Below are 24,383 nucleotides of genomic sequence, written 5' to 3' on the forward strand. Positions count from 1 at the left end.
TCACTGTGCACAATTACACACCACTACAAACATGGCTGCCATGAGGATTTGGGGAAGAGTCACTGAGGGTGCACTTTACTGTGGAGTAACTAATTAGTTCCACTGTGTATACGTGATATTAGGCTCAGTAAATCAGCCATAGGATAGTACTGTAGGGGACAGTACTATCTTATGGGGGAGTACTTTATTGCATCGAAACACACCTATAGACAGTGACCATGGGTGTAAATTGTGTTCAGTTAGCCAGAGGTTTGCTCTGCCCTGGCTCAAATTGCTGCTGTCTGGTGTGTATGTGTAGACACTGTGGCCAGGAGCAGTTAACTACGGCACAAACTGAGTTTATTGCTTCACCCTAATTGCACATGTAGATAAACCCTGGAAGTATTTTTCAATGGTAGATGCTAGATTTGAACCTTGGTCTCTCAAGTTCTAAGTTGTTGTCATAACCTTGATCTTCATTCTGCTTCTTTGCTACTGCGCTGGTGTTTGTACAAAGCTGGATAATCAAGTTCAGCAAGGGACAGTTGTTCCAGTGAACAACTTGTACCACAGTCCCTTGCAGCCTGCACAAAGGTTTGTGAATGCATTGTGGTGAATTACAGAGTGTGTGTAATGCCTTTCAGGTGTGATTTAATAAATGAAATGCAGTTGTAAAGTCCTTCATACTATACTGAGGTGGCCTATACAGTGTAACCTTTACCCCGCAGTAGGCACATTGACTTCTCTGGCCTTAATACCAATCCTTCATGAGGTGTGCTCTTAATCTCTCTAAGATGCCCTTAGAATGGCTATCTAGGGTTGCTACACAGAGATGTTTAAAGGACTCTGTGCAGTCAGATAGTAGGACTGAGTTGTTATGCTTTGTGCCCCCATTTTTCCTATTACAATAAGAATCTCAAGGGAGATAGAAAAATATAAAGACTGGTTTCTTCCAGAAGAAAGGAGCCAGGAATGTTAGCGTGCAACCTCCTGCTGGGCTAGCTTCCAGTTTCCTTTTGAAATACCTCTGCTTCTCAAATGGTAAAAGGAAGATCTGAGCACAGCTGCTGTGGGAAGAACACACCAGTCCCTTGACCCATGACTATTGCCGTCATCCCAGCCAAAACAGGAGCAATATGGCTCTAGGTGGGAGTCAGATAGGTACAAACATCAAGAACTGGAAAAATGTAAGCCCCAAGGAAGGAGAGCAAGTGTCTGGGGTGGGTCTGGGGGACATGAACCAGAAATAATATAGTGTGCAAACAAAGATGGGGATATATCAGGAAGCATTTGGGGACTAGTCCATTCTGTGGAAGCATCTAATTTAAACAGTGGAAGGGCTTTACCAGAATTAGTTTTAACTGGACTGGGCTAAGAACTAGGAAAGATGGTCTCCTGAAAATGGACTGAATGAATCCTTGCAAGGCTAAGGATGTCAGCCCCTGTCCTACTTGGCCTTGGTGAGACTCCAGCTAAAGTACTGCATCTTGTTCTGGGTGCCACACTTCAGGAAGGATGTGAAGAAGCCCAAATTCTCCAAAGGAGGGCCATGTGCATGATTAGAGAGGTCATAGGGGAAGCTGAAAGACTTGAGATTCTCAGACTAAAGAAGAAAAGACTCAGAGAGGACTTGATGACAGCCTATATGCATATTAGGGGTGTACATCAGGGCCTGGGGAAGCATCTGTTCACTAAGGCCCCCCAGTAGAGGACAAGAAACAGTAGACACAAACTGACTGAAGAGTGGACATAAGGAAACACTTCTTTACAAGTTAAGTGCCAAGGGTTTGGAACAGGCTCCCCCCTGAGGTAGTATAGTCATCCATGCTGGCAGTCTTCAAAAAGCATCTTAACACCCACATTGCTGGTCTCATCTGACCCCAGCAGTCTTTCCTGCCTAAGTATAGGGAGACTGGACCTGATGATCTGTAAGACCCCTTCCAGGCCCTAACAACTATAAAACCTATGAAACACATGCATCTTTCCCTCTCCCATGTTTGCATTTGGGTGTCAGGAAGGAACGTCTATGCCTGAGCGAGGAATTTCAGCAATCCTGTTCCTGAATCAACTCTTTATGCAGAATTGAGTCATACAACAGCCCACCAGGTCAGTAGGTAGACATGAACTTGGTTAAAAAAAATTAGGAGGATGGACTAGGAAAGCAACATGTGCAAAGCCCAGTGATTCAGCTGGGAACAGAATTCAGGTGAGCTGGGCTGTGGCTTAGTACCCTATTTGCCTAAAAAATTCAGAAAGGAAAGAAGAAAACCCTACCCCTCCCTCATTCCAACTCCTTTTGCAAGTCAGTTTTACACTCCAACTTCAGTGAAATTGCATCTAGTGGTGCACCTGTATGAGAGGAAAATTGAGGCCAATCTTAAAGCTGCAGCCCAGAGGGTGAAGCAATCAGCAAAATAACTCAAGCGATAGAAAACAGTGTTGGGGGCAGAGGAAGGCAGCTACTGGACATTCAGAAGAGAGGGCACACCAAGGATAAAGGCATTAATCCAGTTTTCAGATACATCCACCCCCAATATGAATTTTTTACGTTGCAATGACTGGGAGGTACAGCTAAAAGACAGTGTAGTTTCAGACCCAAAAGCAAAACCAGTCTGACTAGCTGAAGCCTAGTTTCAGGCTACACCCTTCTCTTGCTCCATGCATGTGTTACTGGGAAGTGACCTCATTCCCAGTACTCAGACTTAGTCATTATCTATCTAGTTAAGCATTTAAGAGACTCCCTCCCTCATATGTCCAATTTAAAGTGTCATCCCCTTTTCCTTAAGGCAACTGTTACAGAGCCACTTCTTCTCCCCTCTCCCCAAGCCATTACAACTGGAGTTGGGGAGACAGCCCTGAGGGCAGGGTGGGAAAAAGCTCTCCATGGTTATTGAGGGTGACAATGTTCCTCGGATTACTTCTTTTCAACCCAAACAACATAAAACAATGCAGTTTTAATAAAAAAACTTTTAAAAAAGGAACAACAATATTAAAAGTTTAGGATAATTACACTGGCAACAGGTGGGTGGTGAGAGGGGGTGGAAAGGAAGGGGAGGGGGAGGAAAAAAAAGATGCAAGATAGATCAGAAAGCCAAAAGGAGAGACAAAGTAGCTGTTTGCAAGTTACTTGTCTGTGGCTTAAGGGGTGTTTGCGGGTCTGAAACTGGCAGAGTACCATTTATGTATGGCCAACTGAAGTGCCCTCATACTGATGGAGTCTCCAGAACACTGTGGTTACAACCTAACTTTCCCCAGAAGTGCCATCAATGTCAGCCCAGCCCAATGGGGGCCAGTAATTAGGCCCCAAAAACTTATGACCAAAATTTAATTATGATGTGTACAGACATTTAAGACTTTCATACAATACACACATACACAAAAAACATCTCTTACCACACTGGTGGATTCTTTCTAAAGCAATAGACAAAAAATTTACAGGCTCCAATCTCATTACTAAGCAACAATGATTCAGAAGTCTTTCATAGGCAAGAGCTAGTCCCTCACCTAGAGCGAGAGACAACTCTTGGCTCACTCATTGTCTAAGTGTCCAGGAGAAACAGGATGGAAGGAGTAAGAAAGCTAAAGGAGGTTTGCTGTGCAAACCATCTGTTCTGGACAGAATCAGATGAACCATTTAGCAGCCAGGCATTCTAGCCACATTTGCAATTCCTGGCCTCAAAATATTAAATACACAAAATTTACAAAAAAAGCAAAACAAAAACAAGCAAACAAGTTCATCATATCAGACTACTACAGAAAGCCCTCCCCAACAGTACATCCAAGTCACAGCCAAGGGCTGGGCAAATCTAAAAAAATCTGAACAGTTTCACCAGTAAAAGGGCTGAGTTACTATGTTTTTGGACATGAGATAGTACACCCTCAGTTTCACTTCTGTCCAGTTTAGGAACATGGGGAGGAAGCAATTTCTCCACGTCCTCTTTTACTATAGCCCCCCCCACCCCTCGCCCACCCACACCAGCCACCCAGGGCTAGTTACAGTCCTTTTGCCAAGATATTTCCTCGTTCACAAGCAGTGTCTAGCAGCCCTTTCTGGAGAAGTTTGCAACAAGGCTTACAATGAGCAAATCAACAGGTGGCACTAGTCAGAACTGAAGCATGAAGCCTGGCTCAACCTGCTGTGGTGAAGTGGCCCTTTTTCTTTACTCCTAGAACTACCAGGAAAAGTAAGGATGCTCCCTTTCATTCACATTTTTGTACACAAATAAATACTACATTCACAAGGAATGTTCAGAGATTAGGCTGTCCAGCTGAAAAGTAAATAGGTGGCAAAAGGGAGTGGTGGAAATGAAGGGGAAAGGGCAAGGGAGAGCAGGTAAGAGAGAATGTGGGTGGATGCAGACTGCTGCTGTTAACTTAGGATCATTTAGGAAGATACTGGATTCACTTGTGCAGTATCTGCTCAAAATTCAAGTGATCATAGAAGAAAATTGCAGACAGTCCTACCTTGCCCACCACAGGAAAAAAGCTCATGCAAGACTGCCATGCAGTTATCAGTGTTTATGGAGCCAGTCACACAAAGCACAGGACTCCACAGAAATTCACTGAGAACACTGGGTTTGATGTTGGGACACTATCTTTGGAAGATAGTACTGTAAAGGAATAAGCATGAAGAGGAAGACAAACAGGTGCATGGACAGGTTCAAAGTAGGTAGCACTGTGTGGCATAGGGCAGAATAAAATAAAATGAAATGGCTGGCTCTGGTAGGCCCATGCAAGAGATAATGCCACACAAGTCACACCAGAGCTCCTTCAGTCAGTACAGTAGATCCTTCTAGTCAAAACAGGCTCCTCTCTAGGGGAGAGTGGAAGGCACAAGTGACATTGAGCTGTCACTGGGAACTGGGAAGAGACACTCTCCCTCAACTGCAAGAGCACTTATCCAGGACAACTGTAAGTTCTAATAAAGCTGAACTGTGGCTACAGCTTCCTAATATGCGACATCTAACAGAGGAAAATAAAGAGAGGCAAGGAGTCTTTCAGCCACCTTTGTTTCAAACAAACCCCCAGTCACATGGAACTGTCCCCACTGCCAGATCGGAGGGAAGCATTTTAGGTCAAATGGGTTTGGTGGTGCTGTTGTAAACCAGGTGCTCAGTGTCCTCTGTGGTGGAGAGGGTAGAGTTCGTAGCAGTGGCAGGTTGGCGTCGCCGGCTGTTCTTCTTTCTGTTCTTCAGGTAGTAGTAACCAATAATAACCAGGACTATCATGATACAGATACCAAGCAGGACTGCAATGGCTACTTCAAAAGCACCTGTCAAAGACATGTATGGACAAAGTTAATGAAGACTGCTCTACTACTTTTATTGTCACACTAACAGGCAGGAAAACAGGAAATATGGAACTTACTCAATGCAGAGACTTTCATTTTTCTATCATGGTTTAAGCTCAGCTCAAGTCAAGTCTCACAAGTTGTTACACAATGACTTAAGTGGACTGGATGGTTTGGCATCTATACTTAAAAATAAAAACCAAAACCAAAAATTCCACACCAACATTCTTCCCAATATCAGCACCACACAATATCTCAGTAGGGAGGCCATAGGAATGACTGGAGCTGGATAATGAAGTTTTAAGTGAAATCACCTCCAGATTAAGCTAACACAAGTTAGCAAAGCAAGGAGAGGAAACTTCAGACCCAGGTATAGCCTTATCACGCCCCAACATCCTGGGAGGCTGCTGACAGCCGTCAGCCAGGCTTCTGTCACTAACACTGAAGTTATGCAAGTGAGATGAATGTGGAGTGAGGCCAATCCAATACGGGAAGTCATAATCTGGGACTTCGGGAAATAGAATAATAGGAAACAACTGCTTTAAGGATTAATTTGTTAAAAGGAGAAATTCTGTCAATATGGTTGTGGCGAGCAGGAATCACACTTCTAAAAGTGCTGTGCATTTTAGATCCTGTATTTCATAAAATGTTAGTGCCCATTATGGTCATAACTAGGAGATTTTGTCAGCAGATATTCACTGCTGCCTTTCCTGTTTTGGAGACGCTGCCTGTCCTGAAATATCAAGGCTACCTTATTTATTTTCAATTCTTTGATGCCTAGAGAATATAAGATTCAATTCTCTTCTCATATTAATTAACAATAAACTACTGAGGTCATCCACATATGTGACTGGTAAACTCCTTTTTCCCCCTTCAACATTTCTCGTTTCCCATTAAGTTCTGACTCTGGATGGGATGTGCCTTTTTTCCCCCGCCAAATAAAGTGCATCCTGCTTTACAGGGAAATCAAAAATCTGGCCCTAGGTGCTGCCCATGGCATTTTGATTGGACCTACACAGTGCATACAGCGCACACTGAGCCCAGCCCCATGCACTACATGTAGTGCCTGGGGCCAGTCCAGGGCACGTGCTGTACAAAATGTCCGCACCAGACTGGCCACATGCACTGGGTCTGGTACACAGAGCTGGTCTGTGGGCCCCAATCTGGCCCATGGACCAGCTCCACACCACCCATTCAGCCCAGAAGGCCTGATGACTTTAATGCTCCTGTTTTACAGGACAGGAACAGAGAAGTTACAGCAAATGTGTTGCTCAAGTAGAATTTTTACTTACTCAAGCTAGCTTGTTGGAGCTCATAGAAATCAAGTCTCTGGCCAATTACATCCGACTCTGCAAAAGAAACCAAACAAACAAAAAACAGAATTTCACAAAAGAATCGGGAACAATGGAGGAGAGAGCAGAGGCCTCCTTAATTCAGTTTCAAGAACTCGTAGTACATTGCATAAAGTTCTCAGGCTCTCCAGCAGGACACCCAGTGCTAGTTTGCTCTCTTAACATGTCAGTATAATGCTCTTTCAGTTTACTGCAGCATCGGAGCACCAAAAAAAAAAAAAATTATAAAATCCTAAGGCAAGCTACATGGCAGTAAGTTCGCATATACACAGCTGTGTTCTGTGCATTCTGCTTGAGCCTTCAGTCAGGATGAAGAGCTCTGAGGGAGCTAGGGCTAAAGAACGATGCTGCTCCCTCAGGCTAGGGACAGACATTACACAAAACTAGTTTAAGTGATCCAGAAACTGGTTTAGACCTGTAAGAGCAAGTGTTCAGTGCACATAAACCAGTATGAAAATGGCTGAAACTGGTTTGAGATGAATCTGGTTGAATGCAGTATCAGACTTGGCCAATTTGGGTCAAACCAGTTTATGCAGCATCTGTTCCAGATCCCTTGCCGGTTTAAAATAAACTAGACTCCCCCCAGCATCCCAGCATGCTCTCTGGGCTGGGCAGGGCTCTTTACTCCATAGCAGGGTGCTGGCTACCTCCAAGCTGTGGCACACAGGACAAAAAAGAATCAACAAATACCTGGTTATGTCACCCTGTTGTTTTCTTAATGGGCTCATAAAACACTGAATTAGGGGTAATAAATATTCCCTGCAAGGCTAGTGGGGAGTGGGGAAACACCTCCCTAATCATAGCATCCTGAAAAAAAGGGCTGCTCTAGCACCACCTAGCTTCTAGCCTGAGCCACTGCAGGCATGTGCCTGCATTTCTGGAATGAGAAAGGGAATGTCTATCCACCTCCAAATCAGTTCAAGTTTTGCAAGTTAGACTAACCTGCAAAGACTGAATCAATTCAAGCTTTTTGAATGTTTGTCCCTAGCCTCAAAGTTTGGAGCACTGGCTTCCATGTTATGTTCTAGAAAGCTCAACCTGTTTGGAATTAAACTGGGGAGGATTTCACTCTAAGACCCTCTGCCCCATGCCTTACTTGTGACACCAGCACACGATTTCATACAATCTTCTTCCTGTTCAAAGTTATTCTTGTTGCCATCACAACCTCCATAGGTGAAGCGGCTGCATTTCTGAGTGAAGGGGTTGTAGTACCAACGAGTTATGCTCTCCTGGCACAGCCCAGTGTCAGGCAAATCCACACAATGACCTGGTAAAGCAAAAAAGAGAGAGAGAGGTGTTCAAGCTCAGGCAACCCATCTGTAGAATATCCACACTTTGTCTACTCTGGTGCCTGTGGTAGCACAGTTCAGCCTCCAAAATACTTTGTGGAACTTATTTCCTAACATTCGAAATTATCAAGGATCCACAAACTCCAAACTAATTCCAGTTTCCTGGGTTACTGTCACCCCATAGTCCCTGTCACATTTTAAAGGGAGATGTGGTTAATCTAGGTGGCACTCCTGCCTCAGCTAAAATGCCCTGATGCTCCCATTAGGAGAAAGGAAAATAGTGCCCCTCTTCCTTCCTCCCCGTGACAGGCTTAGGCATGGAAAACAAATTAAACCCTCCCTCTTAGAAAAAGGTCAGAGAGAGGACTCCAGCAGCCAACTGCAATGATCTAGAACAGTGATTCTCAACCTGGGTGCCTTGAGATACTAAATTGCAGGGTGAAGTGCACACTCCAGATGGTAGGGAATGATTGCAGGCAGACCTGGGCAGGTTAGAAAACAGGGCAGTACACAATAAGATTCAGTACAACAAGGACAAGTGCAGAGCGCTGCACCTAGGGTGCAAAAACATCCAGCACACCTACTGGCTAGGAAGCAACCTTCTCAGCAGCGCAGAAGCAGAAAGGGATCTCGGAGTCATAGTGGACTCCAAGATGAACACGAGTCGTCAGCGTGACGAAGTCATCAGCAAAGCTAACTGCACTTTGTCATGCATCTGACGACGCATGGTAAAGATCCAAGGAGGTGATACTTCCCCTCTAAGCGGCATTGGTCAGACTGCAGTTGGAGTACTGCATCCAGTTTTGGGCACTGTATTTCAAGAAGGATGTTGATAGACTAAAGAGGGTCCAGAGAAGGGCCACTTGTCCTGTAAGTCCCTAAACATACAAGCCCTGTGAGGACATACTGAAGGACCTGGACCGCTTCAGACTCCACAAGAGAAGGCTAAGAGGCAATCTTGTAGCCACCTACAAATTAATTAGGTGGGGATGCAGCAAGAGATCAGAGATGCTCTGTTCACCAGGGCACCTCTTGGGGTAACAAGGAACAATGGTCACAAACTGACAGTAGATTTAGGCTAGATATCAGGAAAAACTTCTTCACAGTAAGGGTGGCCAAAATTTGGAATGGACTTCCAAGGGAGGTGGTGCTCTCTCCTGCCTTGGGGCATCTGACCCCAGCACTCTTTCCTGCTTAGGCAGGGGATCGGACTCTATGATCCGTTGAGGTCCCTTCTGACCCTAGCATCTATGAGATGCTTTCAAGGGTGTTGTGGCATGTCAGATATTGTCCATACTTTTAGGTATGTAAACGTGACTTACAACATAAACCTAGGTTTCAAATAGGGATCCATAGTGTTTAAAACATCCTGACCTGCTGTAGTTCCTCCAAGTTCTTTGCAGTAGAAGAACTACTCTATTTTTCTGTAGTCAAAAAATGAGTGAAGACTAAGAGATGGCATTTTCTGAGGGAATGGTCTCAAGTCTAACAAGGTTGAGAACCACTGACCTTGATACAATGAGCACACAATGCAAGGTTCAAAGTTTGGCAAGAATATCTGAACTGACAGCATGTCTGGGAGAATCTAATGTTAGACCACAGATTCTGTTCCATCTAACATCACAGCACCATCTACCTGCCAAGTATTCAAAGTTTATTTAATAAAAGAACGCCTGCAATCTATGCCTCCTGTCCATAGATCAAACCAGAGACCAAGAAATACAAATGTCACAGGGAAGGGGAATGTGCACCAAGTACAAAATGAACAAAGGGTGTAGGAATCATAAAACTTGTGTAAGAGGATTCAGCAAAGTACTCTTACGAGAAGGAGGATGGAAGATAGATATAAATCACAGGAACACAGATGAAGCATGATTTAACTGATTTAAGAAATGTTAGACTGGTTCTGCCTCCTTATAAATCACACAAGAAAGCCCAATCAGGAAACACTTCTAGCCCCAGTCTGACTAGTAAGACTGGTAAGAGCCAAAAGAGAGCAGACAATCATTTGTATTTAGCAATATGTTGCATACACACCTTGTTCACTTGTACCATTGATCTTTCGGAGGTTATTGAACTCAAGAGCATCTGCAGAAGAAACCAGAGAAACACCTCATGGCACACAGTTTACCTTGCCCAGCTCAAATATGAGAGAAACTCGTCCTCCTCTACAGAGATATGTAGACAGAAAGATCTTTCCGAACACTTCCTGACTCTCTCTTTCTCCCCCCTACTATTAAAATATAGGAGGCAGTGTAAAGAGCCATAATAAACCTCTACAAAAGTTTGAAATTTTAAAAAAAGCCAAGGAGAGAAAGGATTTACCCATGTAAGCACAAAATTTTAGGATCTAGACATCCAAGAACTTACATCGTTCGCAGTCTGCCTCATCTGATCCATCAGCACAATCTTGAGTTTCATCACATTCTAGGTAGCCATCGATGCAGCAGCTATCCCTACATTTGAAGTGTGAGGCCTGACAGTTCCCGTCACATACTATATCAGAAAAAAAGTTTTTGTTTTGGGTTCAGTATGAAAATCCTCTCCTTCCTGACTTGCACTCATATTCTTCTGGCATTAAGGATGATTCCAGGCCCCCTTTGAGCAGATTAGTTTAGAATAAGACCTTTGCTTCTCCTAGGGAAAGGGCACACTGCCTTTTTAGAGGCTTGGAAGCAAGGGGTCTGGCACAGAAGTTACTCCCAAGGGCTTTGCTTGGCTCTGGCTGGTGTCCGGAAAAACCAAAAATTAGATCTTAATTTTAAAATGCAAGAAGGGTGGGCAAGAGAGCGGTTGTGGGGAGGGAGAGTGCATCTCAGATTAAAAATACATGCAAGAGGCTTACCTGGCTGCTGCCGTCTTCCAACTGGCCCTGAAGAGGAGACAGAAAAGAAACCACAATTTTATTTTAGTGAATGCACCTGTTTTATACTGACCCAAATAAATAGCTCTATAGTAAAACAGCTCCTACCTAGGGAAAAAAATTAACATTTTATAATTTTCATCAGCAGGTTCCCAAGCTGCATTTTTCAGGAGTTATACCAGGTGTAAGGGTGAAGTTGTAGTTCCTTTCAATCCCTTGCAAACCATCTTATGCCCCCAGTTCGGACTCAGTAGGAACACAGAAGCCTGGCAAACACTCAGATGAATTCACCTCATCCAAAGCTGCTCTAAGTGTCTTTCGAGAAAAGCTCAGTTGCGCTAGTGCCAGGAAGGACAATGAGTTTCATGACAGAAAGGGGAATTTGACTCCTCCATGTGGTTATATTTAAGAAGTGGCATGAACAGAATTTTGCAAGCAAAATCTGGCCACAGAAATACGATGAGCATAATGCCCTGAGCCTAATCAATTAACTGAATTAAAGTATTTCTTAATATGGCCTGGCCCTTACAAAAGACTTCTTGCCACTCGGAATATCAACTGTGTGACAACCAATGGAGTATGGTTGGGATTTTGACATAGTCGGTCAACAGAAAAGCAGCAGAAAGCAAATTACAATAGGTGCTCCCAGCTCCACACCCCTCTGAAGAGACTTTTGCTTCCTACCAGTGATCTATAAGACCAGTCGACCTGAGCTGCAGACCACAGAACCATCAGAACACCCTGAGCTAACAGCTGCCTCTAGAAACAGACTGACCTTGAACATTCTTGCAGGCAAGATTACACTCCTCCTCTCGCAAGTAGTTATTCTTGTTGGGCTTGCAGCCCCCAAAAATGAACTTCTCACATCGCTGAGATTCTGGATTGTAGAACCAACGGTGAAAGGACCCCCGGCACCAACCCACTTTACTAGGAGCCAAGCAGTGATCTGGAAAACAAGAGAAGCCAATAAAAAGGATCAGCATATGAAGAATGAGATATTTTGCCTTAACTAAAGTACAGATGATTGGCCTTGCAAAGATCTTAGAAGATAGGCTGAATCACTGGCTTCTGCTTGCTACCAGGACAGCATCAAGCATTAGCTAACATCACACTGATTCATCTAACCTAGTAACAAAGGGGAGTGGGATATGGCAATGATGGCTCATTTGGGAGGAGGCAGGAGCTTTCCCATAGCATGCAATTTGGGGAAAAATTATATCTTGGACTTGGGGCAGGATGCAGATGTTGGCATAGGCTCCTCTTGAATACTCCTTATTTCTACTTCAGTGAAGTCCATTTAACTTGGTTCCTGGTATGGAGGAGAAAAACCCTTATTTAATAGATTGGCTTTTGGCACAAATCCATGACTTGGTCACTGCAAAAGGTTGTTTCCAGTAAACAGGACATTCAGGGTGGCCATCCTATAAAACCAGGACCACTTAGGACTTTAGACTGACATTCATCATTACGCTTCTGACCAGCTGACCCTCTGCCATCTCAAAATTCAGGTACAGTAGGTTGAATTTTCAAAGGAATATCAATTCACAAGCCCATCTCCCATTTCTCTACCATACACCACTCCCACCCAGCAGTTCACAAAAAGAGTGCCGGTTATACACCTTGCTGCTTTCATATGCAATTAGCAACTGACTCCAGCAGGAATACCATGAGGCCCAAGTTTAAGCATCTCTTGGCCAGGCTCACCTTCAGTCTGCTCAGCATTCAGAACTGTAATGGTGATGTTGGTAGTGTCCTGCTGGTTAACAGTGTCTGTGACAGTGAGCTGGAAGACATAGATCCCCATCTGCAGGTTGGAGACCTCCACCTGATCATCCCCTTTTTTCTGAGAATACAAACAACATGCAGAACATGATTAGGAGTTAGCATATCTCAGCCAAAGTGCTGAATGCAGACATCTAATTCACAGGCAAGATGACAACTCCCCTGTCTGTGGCCTCAGGAGGAGAGCAGCTTGGATACAACTCCCAAATGAAGGATGGACCTCTAGGACTCCAGAGTGCTTTACAAAGTAAGAAGACAGACTGGCTGCCCAAGATCAGCATGGCTAGGAAAAGAAGAGCGCACCAGGAAGTCCAGCCCTTCAGCACATCTAATATAAGTTCTAGTGGTCCCTGCAATCCTAGGCTTTGGGATAGTAAGCAAGTCCAGCAGTACTACTGGGCCCCTAAAGGGCTGCCTGGACGCACAACACCCCTCAGTGACAGTTATAGGAGCTGGAGAAATTCTTGTTAATACTTCCAAAGAAAATGGTGAAGGACTGTGTTGGCCCAATGCTTTCTGAGGCATTTTGTTCACATATGCCCTGCCCAAGGGCACCATCATGTGGGCACTGCAGCCCCATAGCATCTTTTGGCAGCAAGAGTCAGGATATGGCTCCACATATATATATGGCACCAGTGACACTTACCTGTGTTCCACAGTGCAATACTGAACAGAAACATTTTACAAACAGCTTGGAATAGAAAGCAAAAGATAATGCAACCAGTTGAAACAGGGAAAGTTTTTAAAACAGGCATATTTGTTACTAGAGCTGGAACCTGGCTAGAATACTGGCATCCAAACCCCTCCCCTTACAGAGAGGTCATCTAATCTTAGCTAGCTGCCAGTGAAGTCACAATGATGCAGCAGTTAAAACAAAAACAAAAAACAGGCTATAATTTTTTTTTCTTTCCAAAGAGTTCTTGTGCCGTTTTGGGTTTTTTTGTTTTAACAGAGGAAAGAAAACTAAGTTCATGCTCCAAGATGTGCCACCAGACTGGAGCTTAGAGGCGTGGGCTCCATGCTATTCTGACACATTGCATGGTTTGGGAAAAGTAACTTAGGAATTCTGCCTCAGATTCTCCATATGCAATCACAGCAGTGGTAAGAAAACCTTCTGCAAAACACCCCACAATCCCCTGGCAGCAGGCACCTGCAGCCTTCTCATCCATTTATGCACTTCCGGATTAAGACAAAATGACACATCTAGCACAGACAGTGGTGTAGCCAGACAGGAGCCCTATAAGAGTAGAAGCAGAGCTATGGACAGGCCACAGGGATATGAACAAGATCAGTGACTGATAACCTTTACAAGTTGCAGACTGGAACAATCCAGCTCTAGTCCAACACAAGCCAGGTGGCTTCCACAGCACATCCACAACGTGGGTTCAGGGAGAGCCCCCACTAGGGCCAACCAGCTAGAAGTCGTGCCCATGCCACCACTACTTCTCCCAGCTCCCCACTCCCTAGCCAGGGCCCTAGCTGGAAGCTGTATTTATGCCACAGCCGGGGTGGAAGTTGCCTAGCCCAGCTCCTCACTGCTCAGCCTTCTATACGTGCAGGCACCATGGGCCAGATCCAGCCCCTCCACCCTATTTGCATTTGTACACATCCATGTGCTGCAGTACTGGGTACTTTTCTGGAGCAGCCCCCTGCCCTGCCAGTGCAGCTGAGGCCAGTCTCCAAGGCAACCCCAGCCTTGTGGTATCACCACACAGGTGTGGTTGGGGTCTCCATGGAAACCAACCCCAGCCATGTGGGCAGGGGCTGCTGGAAAATGGAGTCCACTACCAGACCAAGGGGCAGACTTTGCCTGCCCTGGTCTAGAAGCATTCTGCCTTCTTTGCTTCCTGTGTCACATTTCCTGATGGACAGAAGGAATGTTACCTCATTAAGCAATGACAGCACCACCTAGTGGAGACAGAAGAGCATAAACAGAAGAAAATGATGAGAGAGAGAAATTTTATGTAATTTCTGGAAATAGATGGAGCCTGGAACAAGAGGCTAGGATCAGGTAAAATAGTGGGCACTTGCAACATATTTGCTATAGACACCGAGTAAGCAGCTCCACTCTACTACCTACCTTCAGCACAACAGATGAGTCCCCAGAGAGATGTTTCCAATCATAACTGACAATCCCATGGTCATCTGCGCTCTCTGCACCTCTCAGTACCACTGCCTCTCCTGGCTGTACCTTCAAGTCCATCCCAGCACGAGCTTTGGGAGGCAGATCACCTGGAGAAAACAGAAAGAAATACCAAAAAACACCTTCTAGCAGCAGAAGGCTTGGATTCCTGTCTCCAAACTGGAAAGATAGTGAACATCTCCCAGACTGAATAAACATGGCTTCTAGATGCTAATGCAGGAATAAGTCCTATAACAGTGCTTTTGGAACTATGACATTAAGTGATGCACAAGAGAAATGCCTGTTCAGTTGGGGGGGGGGGGGAAATCAAAATTCTCTCTGACCACCACCCATCTGTCCCAGGATTAAATCTAGCAGGTCAGCTATCCATAACACCAGCACCTTTGAGCCAACTGCCACTGGTCAGAGACACTTACCTGTAGGAGCAAGTAAAAGTTAACACCATTGTTCGTACAACTATTGTGAATGTCTAAAGTACAGTGTTTTCCTCTCAAGATTGTTTGAAGCAAATCTCCACTGCATACAATGTCCACGTTGGTGTTAAACCAGGCATCAGTCCCACTTCTATCAGTTAAGGAGTTAACTAATTTATGTTCTCCAATTATTGTTTTCTGACTATATTTTTATGTTAAAAAAGAATGTTACCCAATAGCATCCCCACTAACATAAAAATCCTGTACAACAGGGATTTTCAGCTTTTTTTTTTGGTCAGTGTACCAAAAGGAGAAGCAGGCAGCAGAGAAGCAGGGACTCCCCCGGCAGCCAATCAAGAAGCGTATCTCTAGTTGACAACCCCTGCTGTACAACGGTGTAGTTGATCAGCTTCATGTCCAGGACAGCCATGTGATGTCAGGGGAAGTGCCAGCTGTTGCAGTGCTGATCATGACTATTTTTGTGCACTCAACCCCCAAAGGGAGCACCCCTACCCTTCAGTTAGGTTACTGTAGTACAAGGAGGTTTAAGTGTCACTCAGTGAACCATATCCCTCCCCTTTCGGCACTGTCACACCAACAATTCACTAATATGGATAAAAGTCAGCTTGGAAAAATAAGAGGCAAAAAGTCAGTTCCAGTCATGAAAACAGACTAGAGACACAGAACAGCCCAGGACATCTTTCAAGGGGAGCCATCCAGCACAAAATCCATCACCCAGCCCAATAATTTATGTTCTAGTTCAACTAAACTATTTAGTCAGTCATCAAACCAGCTATTATGTTATGCTATTAACAGTCAATGTGGCAGGATGACTGCTTGACAAAGGGACTCCAATTTCATTCCAGTAGTTAATTATTTCACTGTTACAACTTGTACCTCATTCCCATTTAGGGTTTTTCCAGATCCAAACTGCAGATAACAGTTCTTGATTATACCTTTGCCAACTGAAGGGCCTTCCATTGTCAGGAGGGAGAAGATACCAAGGCTGAGGACAAGTCATCTCATCTTCTCTTCTGTAACTTACTAGGTTTTTGCTTGCTGGGGGCCTCTCATTACAGCGTGCATGCATCAGACCACAATTACGCTAGCTTTTCTCCAACTTCTCTCCTGTCCCAACATAACATGCTGGTAGTAGTATCAAGTGCTATTACCACTCTAAAATATCACATGGCAAGTCAATACTCCCGTTTATACATTCAAGCATCTCATTGCCCGTTAGCCACAGAACCACACGTGACGCTCACATAACATCCCAAGTTCTTTTTAGAGCTGGCATCTTCCAATCCTCCCTTCCTAGGAGTAGCTTACCCTCTTTGTTCCTAGATGTAGCACCTTACATTTCACTATATTAAAATACATTTAAATTTTGTCCAGCTTACCAAGCCACCCAGATCATTGTGTAAGTTACAAGTCTTTGGTTAAAAAGACATATCATTTGTCCATCGCCTATGATTCAATAAACTAAACTAAATAAATAAATAAAATCAAAATCAAGATTTTATTTTATTTCATATCACTGATAAAAATTTTGATTTACAGTGGGCTAAGAACAGATTCTTATGGAATGCTACTGGAAATACTGCAATAGTTGGGGATGCCCTCAATAAGTACACTGGGCTCACAGCTAGACTGAAAAATGTAGCCAAGACATACTACTTGCATCACAAAAATGAACAGGTCTCTGATGTACATATTGTAGAAGTGCACCAATGTTGTTCATGCTGGCATGCGACAGTCTTCAGGGTGCTTTACACTGAGGTACATCTGAGGTTTGAAACCAGGCATAGAGACCAACAGAAATGCATCACGGTACCTAAAACACCACACTATCTCAGTTCTGAGTAGAGCTGGTTACATGTACAGCCAAATAAGTGCATCTTTCAAGATGCATGCACATCTTACCAAAAGGTTCAGCCTGGGTCTCATAAATATTTAGACCTGGGAACTCTCCACAAGGTGTACTCAAAAGAGCAGTCCTATGTAGGTATTCAAATTCAGGGTGTCTAGATATTGCTACAAAAAATGTCCTTATTACTCCTCCCATGCACGTACCTAGACACACGCGTTTAAGGGAGAATTTCTTACTGCCTTCCCATCGTAACAACCATAGGTAATACTCAGTTTTACAGCCCTATAGCCATGGCAATGGGTTATTAATGTGCAACTAGTAAAAATAATTTTTTCATTTACATTTCTAAATGTTCTCATTATTAGTAAGAGCTTCATCATAAAGGAAGAGAGCATTTTATGACAGTTTATAAACCAACCAGATTAAGAGCACTCAGCATAGTTTAAAACTAGTCAAGGTAACCACAGCGCTAGAAGTTCCTTGCACAGTAATGAAAGACATGGGAAGTTACACATGGTAAAAAAGCACTTGGAATGAGGGACATATAGCAGGATTTTGCCTCACTATGCAATCCTCAGGTCCAGCTACCACAGACAACCATAGGAGGAGTTTAGTGTTGGGGTAAAGGAAAGGAATCTGAACAGTGGCTAGAAGAAAGGAAAAGAGGTTCTTTGTCCCTGTATCAGTACCTGGGCTTGACATGTACCAGGAACAGCATGACCTCCAAAAAGTGTCTAAGGCAATTCACGCATCAAACACTGCTGCTGAAAAGTTTAGCAATTACTGTGATATTGTTAGAAAAGCAGCTGTACTCTCCTTAGTCTGGCCCTAAGAAGCCTATTCCAGTTCTAGATCTCATCTCCAATGCACCAAGTTTCCTCTGCTTCATATTCACCTCTAACTAAGATCAAATCACTTCCATACAAGCACAGTCTGTAATGAGGAGAGGGCTATTTCTAGACACTCAGGCCTAACTTCGAGGTACAGAGACTTCACAAGTCCAGTGGAAAAAGAGGAAGCTCGTTATCTTTAGAAAAAAGCCATTGTGTGAACGCAGGACATTCAAGTAGCAACTGGCTCTAACTGGCAGTCCCAAAACCTAAACATTCTTTGCCTGCAGCAAGCCGAAATCCTCCCTTACTTGTGACAATTATTTCAAAGGGAAAGCACATTTTTCAATCTAATCTTTACAGCCAAATGCTTGTTGAACTGGGGGCAAATATCAGCAACAAACAACAAATAGCTCCGGAAGGTAGCTTTCTTAGCTGAACTAAAAGTTGGAGTTCCACAAAGCTAGAGTCAAACTGGTATCTTTACTCCAGAAGTCACCTAGTCAAAGGAAGTTTTGCATAATTTTTACTGTTCCCTTATCTACAGTTACCCAAAAAAGTGCCATTAAGCAGTCACCAAGACACAGAGAGTTAACAATGCTGTCTTATGATACTTATGCTATCCTTAAGTACCACATCCTGAATTCATTCAAGTATATGAACATTTTTTTTTTTTTAAATGAAAGCAGAATACATGGCCTTCATGATTTCAAAACAGACAATCTTAACAAGAGGAAACCAAATGCTTAAAAAAATGCCACCCATAATAACCAAGCAAAGATGATTCAAGATTTTACACTTGAGGATTAAGCTAGTCTGATAAATATTTTGAGCATTTAGTTCTGGCAATGCTAAGATTATATAGTATTATTTAAAGCATATTAGAACTACTTGAAATCCGTGTCTACTAAAAGGAAACCTTTCCAAAAGCTAGTGAGTCTGAATAATAGTAAACTCTGCAGACCTCAAAGCACTTTAGAAGAGTGGCCAGTCACTCTCTCTCATGGGGAAATAGAAGCATGGGGAGAAGTGACTTGGCCAGGATCACCAAGTAGCAGAGGCAAAGAGCACCTACATTAGTACTCTGTCCACTAGGACACACTACCTCCCAGACAAGAAAGTTCAAAGCTGCCTAAGACTGCATGCTAGAAAATTAACCTGCAATAGCTAGAAAGGACAGACAATGGAAGAGGCAAGTTCCACCAAGAGTTAAATTCCCCATTAAGCATACAGCTCTCATCACTTCCCTAAGGAAGCCACTCAGAAGCAAACAATTCCCAGAGAGCCTGTATTCAAACCTCCCCTATTAGCGTTATAATCCTCTCTCTATAGTAACAAGTCAACATCATGAAGGCAAAGCCGGTTTGCCAGGTAGAAGCAAGCTCCATTCCTCCAAGGGAAAAGACACACACTATAATGGTGGACAGTACGCATGCAGAGAGAGGCAGCGTTCCTATAGAGTGCAACAGGGCTGAAATAAAGTTGCTACAAAAATGACAGAATTCAATAGGAGAATGATGCAAATCAGAAGAGAACTGTACCAAGCACCTTCTTACAAACCCTTAAGGAAAAATCCTTGAGAAGTTAATATAGCATAAGAACCTTGAAAACCAATCTGCTTTTAGCCAGTGGGGGCAACACTATAAAATGCCAGCCTGTTTTTCAAGGAACATATTTCAGATGAAAGTCACTGCCACCCCTACTAGGGGGAGACAAGGCAATTTTATTTTGTAAAGCAGAAAGAGGGAGACAGTGCCCTGGTGTTTTTTGTTCATGTCATCAAGTGGGGTCAGTTCACTATACGGGCCAGTGGAGTCTTAAATACAATCCAGCCTGTGATATAGACTTACTGCTCCCACCAGAGTCAGTCAATAGTAATGAAGCAAGAGCATGAAAGGGGAGAAAATGACAACAAGAGCTAGCTTACGTGATTTATGTAGCTGCTCCACAGCAAGAAGTCATTCATGCTCTGTGCACCAATTACAGAGCACTCTCCATACCTTGACCCTGGGGCATTTTGACCTGAAAAGATGCCTCAGGCCTAACAAGCACCTTGTAGAAACCAGCTATTTAATCTCTAGCAAAGTTGTGGCCCCAGTACCAGTCAGGTGATAATGCCCTATTTCATGGCCTTAACTGGACTGTATTAATGATACAGTTTATCATCAATACATTTCTGTTCCATTCTCTAGGGTCCGGGCTGGGGGTCTGCAATGAAGTCGATCACTTAGCCAACCACTCTGAATCCCAGACTGAATTTTTAGCCAGCAAATCTGCATTCCGAATTTGGCAAAAATAGGCCCATCCTAAATCCTACAGGTTTTCCAGCATTCCCCGTTTCCCCGTCACAAACTCAAAACAAATGGAGCTTAACTGAAGATTTCACAACACTACTGAAGGTTCAGTTCAAGAAACGGACAAAGGTTCAGGGAAGTTATTTTCCAGGCCCACACCCAGAACAGGTTTGCTCAAAGCCAGAATAAATTTATGCAGTGGTTACTCAAACACCGGGTTCTATTATTGCGGTAAAACCCTCAGTGAGCCCTGCCCCTCCCAAATGAGCCAGAGAAGACCCGCAGCAAAGTTCATGCTAGAAAATGATGCAAGAATAAAAGCTGTGTTTTCTTAGACTGCTAATATCAATGATTCAGGAAAGTCACTCTGCATACTGAAAGGGAGGGCTGGTGGACAGAGCCTGCGCTGTGGCTTTGTTAGGGGACACAGTTAAAACAGGATATCCCCAAAGTAGTGAAGATACACATTGATGAGAGCTCAAGCCTGCTTCGGCAATCATAGGTGCAACTAACTCCTGTTATTTTGTCTTAAGTCTCACTATATTTAGTGTTTGTCTTAAAGCCTCAGCTGCTGAAACCAGGACATGGTATAAGAATCTCTGCATTTATTAAAAACAAAATTTCTAGCCCTTGTTATTTCAGGGAAGCCTTCAGAATATGGCCTGAACGTACTGTCAAAGCTCCAAACATCAGAGTGCAAATCCAGAGAACTCTAAAAAGATTAAAAATTTCCCAAACCTCTGGTTTCCGTTAGGGTCTGCTTTTTAATCTTCCTGTGTGTAAGTCCAAGCTGAGGAAGGAACACTGAAAGGTTAGAAAGAGGCTCCTCAGCACAACAGCGTTAACGCTGTAGATACCTCCTTGAGATCCAATTAAGGTCTTGAAAGGGAAAAACCAGCTGGATGCAGTCATTGCCCAAAGGCTGTTTAATCTGGGCTCCTGCAAACACGTCCTCAGAAGCTCCCCCCTCCTCCCACCTGCGGAAATGATGCACTCACCTTTCCCACTAAAACAAGTCCATTGTTGTGTGCCGAATTCCTCCTCTGCTGACCTAGTTCCAACATCAGAGCTGTGGAATTATTTTGGCTCTGAACCAGAATCAAAATCTACATTCCTGAGTGTCTGAACACTGAACAGTCCCACAAAGAGTTAGGTGCTGTCTAGAGTAGTTTTGTTTGTTCTTATTATTCATCTTAATCCCCAGCTCTGTCCACAAGAAATCCCCCTTTCTTCCCAGAACACTTCAGTTTTACTTAAGAAGAACTTTATTTTGCACAGATTTCAGAACAACAAAAATAGTCTCACTAAAATGCTGAGAAAAGGAACTGCAAACTTTCCACTTTTTGAATCTGGAATTCACATTGTCTGGAGTATAATTTGCAAAGAGAAAGAACACAGAGCTATGAGTAGTATTTTGGCAAATTAGCATCAGTGACAAAAATGCATGTCCTATTAAGCAGGCTCTGGATATCATTCCTAATTGGACCTTTCAAGAATGATCCCCCCACCCTTTGCTCTCCTTAGTATTATTTCCTTTTTCAGTGAAGGGAACCTAGGATTCATCATTCTTTGAAATTGGAGATACCAAGGATATATTGCATTGAGGCTTCTGCCATTTCTTATAGCTAGTTTTGGGATCTTATGGAACCAAGGTATACCGAACAAAACACACTTATTGTAGAGGGAAGCAGAAAACAACACAACAATTAAAGGTTAACACATGTCCCATGTCCTGGTTTGTAGGATATTTATTACTGAGGGGTAGTTTTTTTTTTGGTTTTTTTTTTTTTTGGAGAAGGAAACACTTCAGTCTGTACTCAAGGTATAGAGCAAGTACAGCAGAGAAACCAAAGGTTTAATGAAAAAGTCTAAAAAGTGCAGTGGCGAAAAATACCACTTCCGTGATGCCACCACCAATTCCAGATCAGCATGGGGGTTACTAAAGAGTATTTAAGAAGTTACCACTTGAGTCTCCTCTTTTAAATCATCTATTGATACAGCTACTCATTCTAAATTTTCCATCCCTTAAAATTAAACTTTCAGTGAATGAGGGTCTTTTTAGTATCATTGTCAATTTCAAGAAGAGATCCTGGCTGATATCTCAACTCATCCAGGGGAGTTGCAAATCCTATCCCAAATGCCTGCCCCATTTTTCATTAAAAGCTGACATACTTAACAGAACCACCACTGCAGCTACAGCGGTAAGAACAACGATCAGTTTATCCGCATAACGCAGGAATGGTCTCTACGGATGCACCACTAGCGCATCAGTATCTAAACCTCATAGTTTCAAAAAACCAATGTCTAACCAGAGACCCAATCCCATTAGGAAAAGCTTCAGTTCTTCTTAGATTTTGGAAAAAGGTGGCAACCAAGGAGATAAGAGAGAAGTGGTGCTAGACCTACAACTGTATTGTAATATTTCACTGTACTTTCTACAGCTTTTCTTCCATGAGGAAACTTTGGGCTGCCTTGTAAGAAGTCAATGATGCATCATTTGCATTCATGCCAGAGCTCCTATCCAGTGCTGTAAGCACAGATGCAACAATTACACAATCCCTCAGTTAAAGAGTTTGTCCCCAGAATCCAAACAAAAGACCTCCTCAAATCTGCTCCTAAATGCAAATGCTCTAATCCAGCCTGCCCACTGACTTGTTCTCTCTGCAAAAGTCAGACAGAGCCTACCAGGACAGAGATGCTTTGTCACCAGCTGGTAGTAGTCACGAGGCCAAGACTTGGGCAGAACCAAAAAGGAAGTGAATTCTGTGCCAGGGAAGGGCCTGCCTCCAATGCCTTTGCAATTCACCTGTGCCTTGTTAAGGGTTTACTGGGGCACCTGGAGTCCAGGTTCATTCAGGTTCCAGTCAAAAATGCTTCCTGGGTAGGGCTGTGCCTTGTTCTTAAACTCTGTTTAGGCTGTATCATCTCTGAGGCTCAAAAGACTATTACAGAACGGTGGGGAAGTATCACCCCCTACTCCGTTTACACAGGGATGTGGGTGGGGTTAAGTGACATGACCAAAGCCACGGAGCAGAGAAGCTGCAGAGGAGCCAAGGTTTCTTCCCCCACCCCCCGCCTGCCTGCCCCCGGTAAGAGCCCTCAGCCCCCTCCACGCCCCGGGGAGACCTCCCCACCACCCTGCGGCGGGAGGGGAAGGCCAGGGTGGGTAGGGAGCAGGGCAGGCTGCACCTTACCCCCTTCGCCCTTCTCCCGCATGGACACGTAGGCGTCGTACACGTCCCGCTTCACGTAGTTGAGGAAGCCGGCCTTGCGGGCGAACTTGCAGACGAAGGCCTGCTCGTAGAGGCAGTCGAGGAGGAAGCAGGCCCGCACGCCGTCCTCGCCGCCGTCGGGGCTCTGCTCCACCAGCGCCAGGTTGCAGGCGGGCTCCTTGCAGCAGGCGCGCACGCAGTCCCGGCCCCGCGCGGCCGCGGGCGAGGACAGGAAGGTGGCGCCGTTCTCCACCGACGCGTCCGTGTCCAGCACGAAGTCGGGCAGCCCCACGGTGAAGTGGCCCAGGCACGTCTCCCCGAAGGCGGCGGCGGCCTCGTCCCGCGCCGCCCGGCCCCGCAGCGCGGCCGCCGCCAGCGGCACCAGCGCAAGCACCAGCACCAGCATCCTCGGCCGCTCCTTCTGCCCCGCTGCTCGCCGTCCCCACCTGCGGAGTTTCAGGTGAAACTGCCTCGTCGCGCGGCGCCACCCGCTGCTTCCCTCACAGCGGCGCCACCTTTAACCCTTCCCCGGCGGCAACTACCGAAGCGCAGCGCTGCCCGCTCCACCTGGCGAGCAGGAAGGGGAGGAGGCGGAGCCCGCGGTGATTGTCCCGGCCGGGAGCCGCCGCCGAGCCCAGGAAGAGGAGCCAACGCCTCCAGCGCGGGGCGGCGCCGGGCGCTTTGTCTCCCTCTCCAGGGGCCTGGGCAAGCCCGCCCTGCCCCGGCGCCTGCCACTGCCGTGCTGATGTGCGCTTCTGAGGCGAGGCGGGGGGAGCGAGGCTGCCTTAGTCTGGAGAAGAGGAAACGGAGTGGGGTTTGTTTTCAGCTACCTGAAGGAGGCCCCGAAGAGGAGGTGGCTGCACCCTTCACAATGGTGGTAGATGACAGAGCAAGGAGCAGTGGCCTCAAGTTGCAGCAAGGGAAGTTTAGGTTGGATATTAGGAAAAAGTGTCTCAGTAGGAGGGTGGCAAAACATTGCAACAGCTTACACAGACAGGTGGTGGACTCTCCATCCTTGGAGGATTTTAAGACAGAGCCTTGGCTGGGATGATGTAGTTGGGAATGG

General features: G+C 44.8%; 1 protein-coding gene across 2 annotated transcripts; it reads right to left on the reverse strand.

The window, feature by feature from the left end:
* Positions 1-3,132: 3,132 nt before the first annotated feature.
* SPINT1 (serine peptidase inhibitor, Kunitz type 1) lies at positions 3,133-23,940 on the reverse strand. Of its 2 annotated transcripts, XM_019552130.1 has the most exons (10): positions 23,300-23,937; positions 14,636-14,787; positions 12,478-12,616; positions 11,549-11,719; positions 10,756-10,782; positions 10,281-10,406; positions 9,948-9,998; positions 7,718-7,888; positions 6,562-6,618; positions 3,133-5,251 (listed from the first exon to the last, which is right to left on the reverse strand). In XM_019552130.1, exons 1-10 carry the CDS (start codon positions 23,721-23,723, stop codon positions 5,055-5,057), a joined length of 1,515 nt encoding a protein of 504 aa, XP_019407675.1. In that variant the 5' UTR covers positions 23,724-23,937; the 3' UTR covers positions 3,133-5,054. The 2 variants fall into 2 exon arrangements, with proteins under 2 accessions (XP_019407675.1, XP_019407676.1); XM_019552131.1 differs by lacking the exon at positions 10,281-10,406 and having other exon boundaries at positions 23,300-23,940.
* Positions 23,941-24,383: the final 443 nt, after the last annotated feature.

This window comes from Crocodylus porosus, unplaced genomic scaffold (genome assembly GCF_001723895.1).
Source record: "Crocodylus porosus isolate Cpor-Errol unplaced genomic scaffold, CroPor_comp1, whole genome shotgun sequence".
Classification (NCBI taxonomy): Eukaryota; Metazoa; Chordata; order Crocodylia; family Crocodylidae; genus Crocodylus; species Crocodylus porosus.